This window comes from Aythya ferina, assembly GCF_964211825.1.
Source record: "Aythya ferina genome assembly, chromosome: 2".
Taxonomy (NCBI): Eukaryota; Metazoa; Chordata; class Aves; order Anseriformes; family Anatidae; genus Aythya; species Aythya ferina.
The window spans coordinates 25,393,928-25,410,674 of record NC_140297.1 but is presented as its reverse complement, the minus strand read 5'-3'; the positions used below and the strand labels follow the sequence as shown (position 1 = coordinate 25,410,674).

The 16,747-nt window shown below is 40.6% G+C and overlaps 1 protein-coding gene across 6 annotated transcripts in view; it reads left to right on the top strand.

Annotated features, from left to right (window-relative positions):
- Window positions 1–16,747, top strand: part of CALCR (calcitonin receptor) — a 173,827-nt gene that overhangs the window by 137,926 nt on the left and 19,154 nt on the right. For all 6 annotated transcript variants that reach the window (XM_084507315.1, XM_084507313.1, XM_084507312.1 and 3 more), the window contains 4 exons: window positions 5,592–5,745; window positions 10,902–10,962; window positions 11,065–11,131; window positions 13,301–13,519. In XM_084507315.1, the coding sequence (XP_084363441.1) occupies window positions 5,592–5,745; window positions 10,902–10,962; window positions 11,065–11,131; window positions 13,301–13,519 (501 nt within the window). The remainder of the gene's footprint in view (window positions 1–5,591; window positions 5,746–10,901; window positions 10,963–11,064; window positions 11,132–13,300; window positions 13,520–16,747) is intronic.

The following is a 16,747-nucleotide window of genomic DNA, read 5'->3' as shown; positions in this document are numbered from 1 at the left end:
GCCTAATTCTGGGCTGGCTGCCTTTCTGGAGTGTAGGCATGGACAGGGATGCTGTTAAAAATATCCCTTGTTGCTTAATTCCATATTTTGTTTTCTTGTAACACAATCTAGGATCCCTCTGAGCAATTGTGTACATTTTGTTCTGTAAATGGTTTAAAAGTATATTAAAACATTAATCTTAGCCTGAGCCCCTGTGTGCCAGGTTTCTGACTGGAACACAATTTAACAGATGACTCATAGTAGATATATTGTATAATGGTATGACGTTCTGATAGTTGGTGATTTATAGCTACAATAGTTAGCACTGTCTTGCTTTGGAAAGTCCTGTTATTGCTTATTTGTGTAACATATGGATACTGGGAATTAAAGAACATTTTCATAGAATAGTGTTCTAATAACCACAAAAATAATGTGTAAGGCAGGTCAATAACCAAACTTTGTATTACTCCTTCAATATGCTAAGTTAAGAATGTCTGCGAATGCATTTTATTGCCTTCAGACTGAATTGGAATAAATCATGTCTGGCCTCTGTGGCGAGCAGCATGAACTCTCCTTGAGAAGAGCTGCTGTGCGCTGGGGTGTTCTGCAAAAGTGAAGAGGAACCTCGCTAACTGATTTTCAGAAAGAGTGAATATGCTTATTTCCCTTTAAACAAAGAAATGCACAGCTCTAGTGATGGCCCATGTAGCTGGCTTGGTTGAAAATTAATAACCTTATTTGGCCTATTCTTACCAATTTATTTCTTTCAAATGTTAGCCTGGGGCATTTCAATAGATGGATACCAACTGAGAAGAGAGGCTTCATTATGCACACTATCAGGCTATCTTGCCCTCATTTTTCATAGGCCAGGCTCTGCAGAGTTGGCAAGGACTGGTGTGAAACACAGACCTCCCAGCTTGCCAGCCTCAGTCCCCTCACCCATTGCAGGAACATGGACGCACAGGACTCTGTACGAGTTTCCTTTCTTATGCTAAATCTTAGCATTTTTATTCAGATTGAATTACTAGGCAGACCTACTCAAAAACAATTAGCAGTTAATTTTATGTTACATTTTGTTATTATTGTTGAAAGCAGTATTCTGTCCTTTATGTGGTCTGAGTGTTTTGGTTTGATTTGCCCTAATGGGTAACGATGGTGATTAATGCTGATGCTTTCTGTCCATAAACTGTCAACCAATAACCAGGGAGAGTCCTAACAGAGAAATGACATGTACGTACATGTGCATTGTGATAAGGGGCTGTTAACTTAGCCAAGGAGCATGTCATGCCAATTACACTGCAGTGCCATTGCAGGGTCCTGCATAGGCAGATGGAACTTTGGGATTCCCCTGACAGGTTTGCAATATTAACAGAATTTATAATACACTAATAAAACCTGAAAAAAATCACAGGCATCAGTTCTATCTCCTTCTTGTAAAAGAAGAATATTTTTGTTTTTGTTTTTTCTTTCTTCCCCATTAAATTGTTTCAGCATCTTTTTGAAGTTCTTTCATTAGCTCATTCTGCAGCTGAGGTGTTCATAAGAGTTACAGAAATCTTAGCAATATTTGCAAGACAGGAAAATATGCCTGACCATATTCTTATTGGCCCCCTTTCCCACTGAGCAGTTAGCCAGAATTCATCATAGAACCACAGAATCCAACCCCCTGCCATGCGCAGGGACACCTCCCACCAGACCAGGTTGCCCAAAGCCTCATCCAGCCTAGTCTTGAGCACTGCCAGTGATGAGGCATCCACAGCTTCCCTGGGCAACCTGTGCCAGTGTCTCACCACCCTCTGAGTAAAGAATTTCTTCCTAACATCTAATCTAAAACCTACCCTCTTTTAGTTTAAAGCTGTTATTCCTTGTCCTGTCAGCACACTCCCTGACAAAGTCCCTCCCCAGCTTTCCTGTAGGCCCCCTTTAGGTACTGGCAGGCCGCTGTAAGGTCTCCCTGGAGCCTTCTCTTCTCCAGGCTGAACAACCCCCCTCAACCATAGGAGAGGTGCTCCAGCCCTCTTAACAGTTTTGTGGCTCTCCTCTTGACTAATAACTTCCATGTTAACTTCTAAGACTTCCATGCCCTTCATGTGCTGGGAACCCCAGAGCCGAACTCAGTGCTCCAGGTGGGGTCTCACAAGAGTAGAGGGGGAGAATCCCCTCCCTTGCTCTGCTGGCCATGCTGCTTTTGATGCAGCCCAGGATATGGTTGGCTTTCTGGGCTGCAAGAACATGTTGCCAGCTCATGTTGAGCTTCTCTTCAACCAACACCCCCAGCCTCTATTTGTGCTTGGGACTGCCAGCCCAGATGGCCAATTCAGGCCTATTTAGGGCCACTGTAGATTGTTTTCATGGGGACAGAAAATAAACGATAAAGGACATCTTGGGTGCTGTCCTGCAGATCTATGAAGAACTTTCTTGAACATTTGTGTTCATCAGTGCCCTGAGAACAAATAGCAGTAGGCCGCCTCCCTGTTCACAGAACCTGTCTCTTGCCAGGCAGCATTCTGCCAAAAATAGTGTCTTATTTTTGCCTGTCCTCCCAGAAACATAGGAGCTGCTTTCTGAGCTGGTTACCTGGTTTGGGGGATTTCCTGATAATTGTATCCCACTTTCCTTTGCTGCACAACCACCATCCTGTGCAGCATAATGCTATCTGTCTCCACTTTCTTTACGGGAGAAGCATTTCTCTGTTCCTTTGCTGAGGGTACAGGCACACCAGCCAAAGCAGCAAATTTACAGAGCTGCATGAGAAAGGACCAGCTATTTCATTTCAGCCTGCCCTGCTTGTGAATTAAACACCAGTAGCTTAAGTCATTTGCACACCCACACACCAAGAGATGATGACATCTTACTCTCTCCATCATGAGTGCTCGTAGTAGCAGTAGCAGTAGAACTAGTAGTATTGGTGTTGTGATAATTCTTTGAGTCCTGGATCTGAACGTGCTGCACATTGTATGAGACATAAGTGCAGAGCCTCTGCCTCAAAGAACTTACCAACAAAACATGTTTGATTTCAACAGAAGACAAAACACCTAGATCTTTAAAAAAAATAAAAAATAAATCAAAGTTATCGATCATGGAGGTGATGGAAGATTTGCTCCTGTATCATCTTGCAGTTTCATTTTACTCGTTTCTGTAAGAATAAACACTTCATAAAACCTACTAGTTCTGCAATTTTCCTGGCTAAGGCTGATGTATGCTGAGATGTGCTATTACATCTGTCATGTTTTGTTCACACCATGTATGAATCCAGTTCTCATCAGTAACAGGTTCTTTTCATTTACATGCTCTGATCTAAGAAAAACACTTTTCATTGTAGAAAAATATTTCTACTGCTGAACTTAGCCACAGCTGAGGCCTGCTGCGTTTCTTAGCTCATCCAAAGGGAAGATTAATTTTCACTGTAGTTTGATTAATAGAAATTTAACATAATTCATCTCAGTGCGTTTCTGTGCTTAAACTATTTGTGTTAACTTTTTCAGATTTATTCTAAAATTAATGTGATGTGGATCCAAGTACTAATCATGCACATCCTTCATGTCTTGCCAACGGTAGTCTGTAACTTACTGCATAGCAAGTGATTACATTACTAAAAGAGTAATGTAATGTAATGGCTAAGCTGTCTGCATAGCCATTACTCTGAAAAATAGGTACTTCATTTTATTTTTAAAGCCACAAGTGATAGTTCATGTGGAGGGCACAGGAAAGAAAGAAGTGCTCAGAGCAGCTCCTCCAAGGAGAAGCCCACAGGCAACCACGGGGAACCACGTGGACATCCATCCCGAGACATAGCCAATCTTATCGGAACTGTCTGGGGAACAGCTGTCATTGCTTATAAAGTTCACTGATTTTTTGCAGACAGATAGAACTGACTTTTGTCAGGGAGAGGGCCACCTGAGCATGGCCAGGCTTTGGGAAGCTCCTGCCAGGCAGGGCAGTCCTTGCAAGAACTGGTGATTGATGTGGGAAATGGAGGGAGGCCAGAGGCCAGCTGAGGGGTTGCATCATGCCCATGCAAGGGAGCCAGGTAAGAAACATTGACCCAGCTGTGTGAAAAACAGTCCAAACATGATTAAAGAACCTTAGTGAACACATCTGCCATCAGAAAAGAGCAAATCCTTCTTCATCCTTTTTTTTTTTTTTTTTTTTTTTTTTTTAACCTTCTTAGACCACTGTACAACCTTTTTCAGCATATTCTGTAGAAACTGTTCTGACACAGCGTGGACAAAAAAATATGGCTGCTTTGCCCTGTGTGATGAGAAAAAAAAAATGAAATGGCAAAAACAAAACAAAACAAACTGTCCTTCAAGTTATTCCTGTCAGAATCCTTTAACCTATCCTATCAATATTTCTGTATTTTCATGAGCACCAAACTGAACTGTAAAATTGAAACAGTACTACAGAACTAAAGGCCCATGTTCTGGCAATTGGCTCAGGAATGTTTTTCAGCAATAGAAGGTGGTGCATCGTATGGCTCTCAAACACACTTTTCCAGAGGAGCACCCTGAGTTCCTCAGACAGACACAGAGTGCACAGTCCTCTCCTTGCTGAATGGATGAAATGTCAACTTCAGAGAGGCAAGTCAGTCCTAAAAACTTCTTACAGTCCAGGTAATTAGCTTGGGAAAATCTGCTGAAGCGAAGGGGAAGGAATATTTTCCTGTGGCCACAGATAACAACTGACACTTTGCCATCACTGCAATGACCTCGGATTTCTGCGTAGCTGCTGCTGGTCCCTGAGGAGCTCTCTGTGGGCACAGCATCACCCTCCTGCTCCTCCTGGGCCACCTGGTTGCTGGGGACACAGTGGAAGTAGATGGACATCAGATCCTTTCAGAACAGGAATGGTATTGTCCCACACCAGCTGGCAAATGGACACAGGACGTTTCTCTCCACCAGCAACTCAAAGCCACAATCTCTCACTGTATGTCTGCAAGCTTATCTGAACTGCAAGCAGGAACCACTTGCCAGCTTCACTGGCTCCATTTAGCTCTACATGTATGCATATTTTAATTATTTGGACAAAATAAAGTAAACCTATATTACCACAAAGAGGCCAGGCCAGTAACCTGTGTACCCTACCAAAAATACCTCTTTTGCTCACGGCACTTATCCTTCCCAAAAGAGTGAGTTCAGAGCTGGGTGTCACTTAAAGAGTGAGCAATTGGGAGAGCTGAGCAAGCCTTAGAAAAGTTTGATTAAAAACGAAAGAAGTAATCCAAACTGGAGCTCCAAGTTACTGTTTTTTCTTGTCCTTCTAGATCAAGTTGCCTGTTTCACTTCTTGAAATTGTCAGACAGCTTTTGAAAGTGTTTTTTTTTGTTGTTGTTGTTGTTGTTTTTGTTGTTGTTTGTTTGTTTTTTCATAGTAGTTTTTGGAGTGCTGATACATTTTTTACAATTCTGTGAAGGTTGTTTGTTCCATTCATCTCATTTTCAAAAGTTTAAAATCCCTGTCACTGAGATGCTGAAGAAACCCAGGAACTGGGCATTTTTGTTTCACTTTGTTTTCTTATGTTAGCATTCTTAAGTTTCAAATGTTAGAATTAACATTGCCTGCTTAGATGCAAAATGCTGGTCAAGTGTTCACATTTTCTCATTCGTCTCACAGGTAAGCTGCAAAGTGCTGCAATTCTTCCACCAGTACATGCTAGGCTGCAACTACTTCTGGATGCTCTGCGAAGGGATTTACCTTCACACGTTAATTGTGGTGGCAGTGTTTGCTGAGGAGCAGCGTTTGCACTGGTATTACCTCTTGGGCTGGGGTATGTATGGCATGATGCATAAATTCTCTCAGATGTTTGAATTCTTCCAGCACTTACACACCTGAATTGTTTTATTTACACGAGTAGATCATAGCCTAGGATTGAATTTTTCAGTCCTAAATTTGAGTGTATTTATTTAGATAGGGCCAGACACTCACGAAAATCATCAGGAGTTAGTATCTGTTATTTTCTGCCTCTTGGAATTTGCTGAAAGAAATGCTTAACTTTTGTTAAGCAAAACTTTGGGAGATAAATAGATTTTTATTGAAGCACATCTTTTCTCTGAACAAAACTTTTCTAGTTTTGTTGCTTTACATGCAAAAATATTAAACTGCAACTTTACCTATAAAAGTATACTGGAATGAAAAAAGGAAAATCAGTATCTGTGTCTCACAAAGTAATACACAAGGTATGTAAAGGAGGAACCAGAACTTCTCTGGAACTGAATCCAATATCGGATATGCTTTGACAGATGAAATTTACCCACACAGGAGTAGATAATGTCTCTACTTTTATTTCGTCTAAAAACAGTGATGTCTAAAGCATTTCAGAGAACCATACAGTCATCATTTAAGCAAATGTCAATGATATTCTATGAGAGAGGTTACAAACCCACACACTATTCAAACTATATGTAGTTGCATGCATTCTGCCCAAGAAATCATGTTTTGTTTTTCAACAAAAGCAAACCATGTTTTGCCTTGCTACCTGTTAGTAGCAACAACAGGTATCTACCCTTTGGTCTGCCTGGCCCAGTAAAAGGCCACATAAATACAACCAGTATATTAGAGTGCAGTGCAATCTCTTTTGCATTTAAATCACTATTGTAAATCCAGACACATCAGTGTTGACAGAAAATCATTACTAATAGGTTTTTCCCAGTTTTGGAACTGAATTTCTGGCCTCGTTCCAATTTCTGGTGAGCCAGGCCCCATATCTCAAAACCCACTGGTACAGCCAAGCAGCAGTGATGGATCTTTGTTCATTGTCCCACAGCATTTAGGGACGTTCACTGGCATTTATCTCTTGCAATTCCAGACTGAAGCATGTAGAATTTACTCTATATTTTCCATCCTCTTTGTAAATGTTTTGCCTGTTCAACATTATTTCATTTCCAGCAGAAAAATAAAAAACAGTCCTTCTGCTTAGACAGAGGAAAATTAGGAATTAATTAGATGGGAGAAAAATGACCTGGTGCTGAATGTTCTGAAGAACTTTAAAACCCTGACATCACCTGCTAGTTGGGCATCCAATACCAGGTCTTATTTAGGTGGTAACAGCAAAATAGAAAGTTGTTCCCCACTTATTTGTATTTTTCATTTAAAAGCCTGGTAACTTATTTTCCTCTTCTAGCACAAGACTTAGTACTCCCTGGATACCTGCATTAAATACCTAGAAAATTAAGCACAATTTTCTAGTTTATATGGAGTATAGTGCCAGAGAACAGTATCCAAGCATGTAAGAATTTATTGCATTTTTTTGAGAATGGCATCTTTTCTGAGAAGAGAGGGAGCTGTCATGCTCTTGGAATGAAAAATTCTATGGAACATCACCAGCTGTTAAAAACCTTCCTCAAGAACCATAAATTGAGTTAAAGTTTCTAGACTTTTTCTGTCAATCCAAATAACTGAGCCCTTGTGGAACAAGCAACTGTGCTATTGGAAAGTTTTTATAGTTCAGAAAATCTGAATATACAAAGTCTGGTAGTGCTCTACTTCTGAAATGGAAACCCTACCTGAAGAGTAATTTTAAACACTTCCTTCCAGATTAAACTTTTTCTATTTTCATGTCTTGCAGCGTAAGCCTTCTAGAATCATTCTATATCAAATTATGCAGGAGAAAAATGGACATTAACGTATTTTTTTAAGTGACATTCACTTTAGACAGTGCAATTTAATGCAACTGGGCCAGATGGCCTGCCGTTAAAGTTTATGAGCTAGCTGAAATATTGTTGAGAGCATCATGGTGGGTAACTCAGATAACTGATAAGATGCTTGTCAGTATCTGCAGCACTGCCCTAAAAGTAAACAGGGTGGTGGCTGTGGGAATAGCATGATATCTTGAGAGAGAAAAGGTTAATAAAAAAGGACGCAACTCTGACTATGAAGCCTGTAGCCTTATTAATGAAACTAAATGGATACTGCCACACAAAAGTAATCATTAGCACCTTGTAACTAAAGTAGAAGTCATTATTAGCAATATGATCTAATTAGAGCTATCTGGCCACCCCTTAAATTTGCATAAATCAGTGTAATTCCACTCTTTCCAGAAACAGTACTCACATTAGGTCTAACTTTAAGCATCTAGCTAGTTAATCAATGGAGAGAGATACATTTCTCCAAAGGGCAATGCAGAGTAACCAGAGCAGGTTGTGCTCTGAATTATAATTCAAAAGATCAAGGTAAATGTACAACATGAGATGAATATACTCATTATTCATTTTTATAACTAATCCCTATGAAAGAAGATCTGTATTATTTTATTTGGAAAAATCACTAATGACATTTGTAAAATGGCTTTATAAAAAAAAAAAAAAAAAAAAAAAAGAGAGAGAAAATATAAAACACTTCCATAAAAGGTTGCAGATGATTGAATGGAATCTGACATGGACAGATGTATTTCAAGAATTATGTCTTCAGGTGATGTCCTCTCTGGCAACTGCTGCTGCTGGGAATGTCCTTTTCGTTTGTTATTGTTTCAGCAGGTCAGGAAGTCACCCTTATGCAGAGCAAGATGGGTGCATCCAGCTACAGTCTACTCTGGGTGCTTCAGGCAGCTTCATCCACTTAAAAGTGAAAAGAATAATTTATTCGGACAGAGCTGACACAGATTGTCAGTTCAACCATAACTACAATTAAGCATAATTGCCGGATTTTATTGATTGATTGATTGATTGATTGATTGATTCTATATAGAGAACTTGGCATGACTTCAAGGGGTATATCATACCTTTTCTTGTGGTGGCTGGGGTGGAACCTTTTCTACATTGCTCACTGTTCATGTTATAGCTGGGACCCCTGGAGTGATATGGTACACTTTGGGCCACCAAGACCCAACAGGCCTTCTTGGCGCTCCCCTTCTTACTGCTCATTGCTTACTGCTCATTTGAGCCATAGATGGTCAAGAGTTTCTTACCCTGCAACTGATAAATGAAAACTTTCCGTCGCGTTCCTCAGATTTGCATGTGAATTTGTTGAGCCAAATATTCTAGGCTAATGCATTTAACAGAAGAAGAAGGTCCCGTGGCATCAAGTCGTGCACTCTACTCACAATACTCTAGGCCAGAGCTTTCAGATGAAGACTATTTGTATGCATTTCAGTCTACGTTGTCCATCAACAAAACCGGCTCAGACTTGATTCATTTCCAAAGCAAAAGGATTTTCTTAAGCTGTCAATCCCATAAGGTCACCCTGAGGTTGGAAAATCCTTTCTTTTTGTTCTGAGCTTTTTGTTTTTCTGTGATGCATCATCACTCTAAAAAGTCATTCTGCAGCCAGCAGCTCAGTAATCATTTTCTAACAATATATAAAAGAGAAGGCAATCCGCTTTGTTCTCCCACATCTGCATTGTCCTCTCAAGTACAACTGCAGTAAGAACTTATTTTGGCAGTAGAGCAACAAGTTGTTGCTTAGAGATACCTGGATACCACAGAATGTCCTATTTATATACTTTTTTGACTTCAGTCTCTCTCCAGCATTGTCTGGCCTGTGCTCTGCAGTAAGAGTACTGGAGAATTTGGCTAAGGATTCTCTGCCTCATCTAAAAGTGTTTATGAAATCACTAACACCTGAAGAAACAAGGAGCCATGTTCCTCCCTCTGTGACTAATCACTGTATCAGCAAGACATTTTCACATGTGTTTCTTATAACTACAGAATATCCACTCGTCAGAACAAACATGCATGATTTATAGGGAGCAGGCAGCAGTAATACCAAAGATGTCCACAAAGCCCTTTGCAAAGGACAGACAATGCAGTAGATGATGACTCCAGCTGTCTGCATATGTAGGATTATACAAGGTGGGGTCAGTATTTTAGCATGGGTTCCCCTATTACAGGTTTCTAGCCTATTGAAAAGCGAGACTGCATACAAGCAAGCTGAAGGAAGATCGAGAGGAGTGGACCACATTGCCACTCTTACAATGTCGGGGTGGAAACAAGCATTTCATGACACGAAGCTGTGACAGGGGAGGGTCAGGCTGGGTGTTAGGAAAAGGTTCTTCACTGAGAGGGTGGTTGGGCACTGGGACAGGCTGCCCAGGGCAGTGGTAATGGCACTGAGCCTGTCGGAGTTCAAGAAGCATTGGGACAACGCTCTCAGCTGTATGGTTTGTTTTTTGGGTGGTCCTGTGTGGAGCCAGGAGTTGGACTCTATGACCCTTGTGGGTCCCTTCTGTGATTCTATGGTTCTATAATTCTGTGATTCTATTACTTGAGGTGTTCAGTACAGCACGGCATGTTCCCAAGCCTTTGGCCTCATGCAAATTTGCCCTCTTCAGGTCCCTGTCAACACAGTGACTTCCCCTGAGGCATCAGCTGGGCTTCACAGATAAAGCAGGAGCTGTGGAGTTATCCCCAGCTCCCATCCTTGCTGAGATAAACCTGCATGGGATGTGTGTGATGGCACAGGGGATGGGAATCTGCAGAAGCTATCCCAAATCCCCAGTCCTATGAATGTCCTGGCTCCACACATTTTCTCTGGCCATGGGCCTCCAAAAAGCAGCTCCTTGTGTGTTGTTTATCGCTCCATAATCTGGCATGTGAGTTAATGCGCCTCTCTCTTTCTCAATCCCGATTTACATGGTTATAACAAGTATCCCTGATTTCCCGAGGGAATGCCACACTGAGAACCAAATTGTCTCTGCCTCCATCTCACACTGCTTGCTCACACTCCCTCTTGCACAAGCCACCGTAGCACAGTGGAGCCTGGCAGGAGCTTTGTGAAGCCCCAGGAGAGCATGGCCTATGGACTTGGCTTCTTCTATTGGCCTGCCTGAAGCATCACGCCGTGCTAGGGTTCTGAGTGTAATAGGATTACAGTTGTGAAAACTGGGATTTCACATATATGTTTTATGGACAAGAGATGCTGTTAGTGGAAGTGACACATGAAATTGAAACCAAAAACACCAAGTCTGACCTATACCTTTAATTGTTTCAGGGTTCCCTTTAGTGCCAGCATCTATTCATGCAGTTGCAAGAGCCAAATACTTCAATGACAAGTGAGTCACATGTCTGATTTTGAAGGAATTTACCATTATTTCGTTCTGTAACCCACTTTATTTGGGTAAATAATAAACTCTAATGGTGTATTTCCCTTCCAGCTGCTGGATGAGTGTTGACACTTACTTGCTTTATATTGTTCATGGACCTGTAATGGCAGCTTTACTGGTAAGAATATTATTTGCTATCAACAGTTTAATAATTATTTTAGAAATGATGCTAATGCTGCAGAGAATATATGCTAATTCTGCTAATTCTACAGAGAGTATAAATTTCTGAACTTTTAAGTATTCTGGTCAAAATGTCAAAGTAGTTAGTGATTTTCTCTATTCAGGACAGGTTCTTAATAACTCTCATAAATCAGACCTGTAAAAAGACCTCCCCAAAATAATCAGATTTTAAAGCAAACTGAACCATTGCTTGCTTTTGAAATTCCGGGTGGTCACTCGAATCCATTGTAATTCTTTTGTGACTAATGTACTGCATTTAGGTGACATCAATGAGACATCAATGCTTTTGCTGGGCTGAGTAGAGTGCAAGCTGGTCATTCAGTGCTAGTTTTACTGGTTTCTGCACAGGTATGGTCCAGTGGTAGGGCCAGGAAAGGGACTGAAGTGGGCTGTGTGAGCAAAAGCAACACAGGATGAGATTCAAGGTGCAACTCAGCAACATGTACACATATAGCACGTTCTGTGCCAGTGGTGATGGTTGGCATTGTAACACTGACATTTCTGAAAGGTGCAGAAAGGGTTTTATTCAACCCAAGTCCCAAACTCATCTCAATGTGTCACCCAGATAATCTTGGAGGTCTTTTCCAACCCTAATGATTCAATGATTCTGTGGTCACCAAGCTGCAAATATGTACATCTTAGCTACAAAGAAGAGAGGAGGGGCTGCTTTTATGGAAAAAGAATAATCTTTAACTGTTTTAATAATAAGGCATTATAATTGCTGGCTTGTTATTCTGCCATTTCCAGTTTTATTTTTCTTTAAAAGATGTCAGTGTTCACAGAATGTCCTGCTTGATTGGGCACAAGGATCTCATAGTGACAGCCTGACTCAGAAGAACTGAGGAATTTCACCTTTGCAGAGTCTTTTTTCCACCTTTCACAGTTACTTCAAGAAATTGTAAAACTGAGGGTTAAGCAGAGTGAGTGAAGTCAGAGGAAGATGGAGAATAAGGTTTAGATTTAATGCTGAGTGGGACCTCAGAAGTCATTCATTATTCCCTTTTTCCAGTAGAGCACAAATGTAAAATAGTTGAAAGGTCTCTCAGTAGCTAAGAAGTTATGAAATGCTTTACTGAGACTTACTTATTCATGGTTTATTGTTCTGAAAGATCCAAGTGAGATTTCTCATTTATTTATGGATTTGGGGCTATTAAAATAACTATGTTAGTTATGCAGTAAGAAGATACTTATTTAAAAAAAAAAAAAAAATCATTTGGAGAAAACTCTATTAATGTTCAGAAGGACAGGTGCCTGATAATATTGTAACAGAGTGGGACAAAGTGAACTGGTTACACAGAAGAAAAAGTCTGTGATACCTGTGGTATTTACTGTGGTTCATTACTGGCCCACGTCTCCATCTCTCTTACTTCACAGGCTCCCAGCACATCCCACAAGGAGCTGTGAAGTTAGGGCCAAGAGCATATGTACATGTGCAAAGCACCCACAGCTGGAATAACTCAGGAAATCAAATACTGAGCTACTCAGAACAGCTGGCCAAAATGGTCACAGGCAAAACTCTCTCAGTTATTTGGTATTTCTTCTGTGATCCAGCTCATTTTAAGTTTTACCTGTGGGCATTGTACTGTGGGATCCCTACAGTCCCGTGGTTAAGCCAGAGCATGTTCCTCAGAGAATATACATGAGCTTGCAGGTTCCGTATCTCCAGGGATGCCCTGGAGATTTTTGTCTCACCTGCCTGTAGACATCTTCAGAGCAGGCCAAAGCAAGATACCTTGGGGACCTCCCCAGTAAGAAGAGAGAATTGGTTACTCTGTGGGCAATTCATCCACCCTACTAAACCTTGAGACGTATATACGAGATGTTTTGTTTCTTAGAAATCCTGAATTTGACCACATCAACATTAAAACAACCTGCCTGTCCTAAGCATCCATTCAGGCAGGTCCCCAGGAAAGCACACAGAGCAGCTTAACATCTATTTTCTGAAGATATTCAGGTACTTTGCAAGGCCTGACTCCTAAGAGGGTGCCTATTATGAGCAATGATAAAGCTAGAAAGTCGAATTTTAAAGCCATTTATGTGTCCTGTATTTTCAGGTTGAATGCCTGTTTAATTGAATGCTTTCACCTATAATGGCTTTGCTTTACAGGTCAATTTTTTCTTTTTGCTTAACATTGTCCGAGTTTTGGTGACAAAGCTAAGAGATACCCACCGTGCTGAGTCCAACATGTATATGAAAGCTGTCAGAGCCACACTAATCCTGGTGCCCTTACTAGGAATTCAATTTGTCATTATTCCCTGGAGACCAGAAAACCGGCTTGCTGGAGAAATATATGATTACATCATGCATATATTAATGCATTACCAGGTACGTTATATAATAGCAACTTCAGCTGTTGGTGAGGTGTTTGCTGTTAAGTTAATTTAGCCAAAGCTGCTGATGCCAGTTGTTTTGCAGTGAAACTGAGAGTGACTGTGGTTTTGCATTTCTTTTCCAACCACTTTCACATTGCTGGATTATCTGCCTCAGCACAAGTATAGGGAAGAATCAGGAGAAAGAGGAAACAATGAACAATGAAACAAAAAGGATCAAATGGCACTATTTCTGAACAAAGTAGAGAGAACTGAGATCACAGAGGGTTTTTATGTTCAAAGAACTGTTTCTGCTGAAGTGCTGAAATTGATTGAAACTGGTGTTGTGAGGTTAATATTAAAATAAGCTGTGTATGCAAATCATTGTGCAGAAGAAATGCCAATACACGGATTGGCATTAAAAGATGGAGACAATGAAGCTTCATTCAGGACTTAAAATTACATTATTAAATAGTTTAAATTAAAATGTAACACTGACATTTTGAATTCATAAATGCTTTGAAAATACATCATCACTCAATAGGGCTGGCTTGTTTTTGTTTTTATTAAACAAAATACAACAACAAAACCACAAAAAAAGACTAAAGGACTTCAAAAGCTTGGTCAACTGGTTTACCCTCTGTAACATGCAGTCCTATATTGACCAGGAGAGACAGATTTGTAATGCATTTGTGAGTAGTGGACAACATGGGTGATCACACCCATTTCTTGTTTCCTTTCATGCAGAAGCTTAATGCAGAAGTTATTTTACTGTTGTAGTAAGTAAACAACTCTAAAAATTCAGTGGTGTTTTTTCCTTAAAAGAGGTGATAAAAGATGCTACCGAAATCTATGCATCCTGTCATCTGAGTCTATTTTCTGCATATCACCTTTATCCCTTCAAAACTGTGGGTGTGCGTGATGCTGCATGCATAGAATAGTTGAAGTGATAGGTCTGTCTGTTTTTGCACCATATGCCATCTTATTTTACAGTTCTGATTAACAGCAATGAAAATCTCTTTCTTGTTTTGTTACCTGTACTATGCATTGTCACTTCAGGGATCTCAACAGCTACAACAGAATATCTCCAAAAAGGTTTTCTGGTGACAAGTTGCTTACACTTTTAGCACATTAAGATAAGAGAGAGTGTAACAATAATAAATTCACTCTTAAAATATCTTCCAACTCCTGCAAGATTGTCAGAGAACTACAAAATAAATGTTAATTGTCCTAATGATGATCATTTTGCAATACAAAGTCACCAAACTTTGGTTAAAAGGCACCCAGCAACAAAAGCAAAATATCATGAAAAGCCAAGGCAATGATGCAGAGCCTTGGCTGGGGCATGCTGGTGTAGACTTACTGCCTGACCCTACAGAAGAGCTCTTGAAACTCCATAGGGTAATACAAGTGTGCATCCAGAAGCAGGTAAAATTTGGCATTTCAGGAGAGGTGTGAGGTTGGGCTGCCAACTGCAGCTAACAGTGGTGCTCCCTTTTCTACCTAGAGTAGATTTTTAATTGTGTTCTGAAATAAACCTCCTTAATCCTTTGCCAGGCATTTCTTGCATGCATATTTAAGACAGCCAGCTATATAATCTCTCCTCCAGTGCTCATTTTCTTATAGGACTGATTATGTAATCAGCAGGTGTTGTATTAGCTTGTGTAGTGGCTATATTTCCCTGCTAGCTATTGCATTCTCATAAACTACTGCTTGTCTCTCCATAAACTAGCCGCAGCCATTATTGTCTGCATCCAGTGGTATGTCAGTCATACACAAGCAGGCATCATGTGTGCTTTTTTTTTTTTTTTTTTTTTTTTTTTTGGAAAATGTAATGCACTCTCCATCTTTACACTGGCTAAAGAATGACATTTTATCTTTTTCTAGAACAGAGAGACAGATTTTCAATAGTGCATCACTGCTGTAAGTGACCACAGTAGTTTGGCCTCTAAAATACATCTTCATGAACACAGAAATGGTGCAAGCTAGCACTGCAGTCTGTTTTACAATTCAGATGATTGAAGATGATGAATGAGAGAGAATTTATTCACACAACAAACTATGTATTAGTGTTTCTTTCAGCAAATGTGTTTCTCAGCTGAAAAACAATACAATAACAATAGGTGTTACATGCTAGGTTTCCTCTGCTAAAGTAATTTTTGAATAACTGGAGCCTGTCTGGTTTTGAATTGTCCTTCACTTTTTGCAGGATTATCATTAATGCCATTTTCAGCCAAAGTATTTTTTTCAAATATGGCTCTATGAGCAATTCACAGATGCTATATATCTACCCTACCTTGCTCAGTGTGTATCTTTCACTACACAGACCAGAATCCCCTTAGCAGATCTGTAGAGTAGATACATAACAAGTGATAAAAATCAAAACCTGGCTGTTGTGCTGAAAATATAAATGTGTGTACTTTTGCAGCACATCCAGCCAGCCCCTTGTGAATGCTATAAAAGTAGCAATTATTAACTCCCCTCACAATCACCAGTATAGGCTCTTCAGCCTCCAGGCTGTGCTGAAATGAAGATCATACCAGGCAAAAGAAAGATATTTCAGCCATTAAGTGGAATTAATTATGCACTGACAGGCAAGCTGTAGGTGCACACAGCAGCTAATTAAACAGGGCTCCTAAAGTAGGCACCACAAAGCAAACATTTGCACTCCAGAACAGTGAGTTGCAGACTTTCCCTAGAGGACCTGGTTTTCAAAAGCCTGTTAGATGATGCAGAAGGCATATGAAAGATGCAATCTTCCTTGGGGTATAAAACATTACAGTATGGGGTGCGCTGGCTTCTTGCACACCTCTGATGTGAAAACACATTCATTGCTCAAAAGCCAGAAAAGTCCCATCATGCTGCCCAGCAAAGATGTAATGGTGCACCTGGGCAAGCAAGGTGCCTGCTGTGGAGGGATGAAGCAGCAGCCCTGTTCCCTATGTGTAACTGCACACAGGTTTCTCCCCCAGCCCCAGGAACCACCAGGCAGGCCCACCAGGTTTGAGAGTTCCAGGTACGTAGAGGCAGGGGTGCTCAGTTCCTGCAAGTAGGCCTGCTATCAGTGAGTACATCCTATTATCTCTCTTTCCCAATGTTGGTCCATAACAGAGGCCTCACAAGAAAGAAGGAGCAGTAGGAAGGTGATATATCAGTTAGTCCCATGCATGGCCCCCTCTTGCCAAATGCTCTCCAACGAGCCCATGATTTGACACACTCATGGCTGCGGGCTCATTCCACCAAC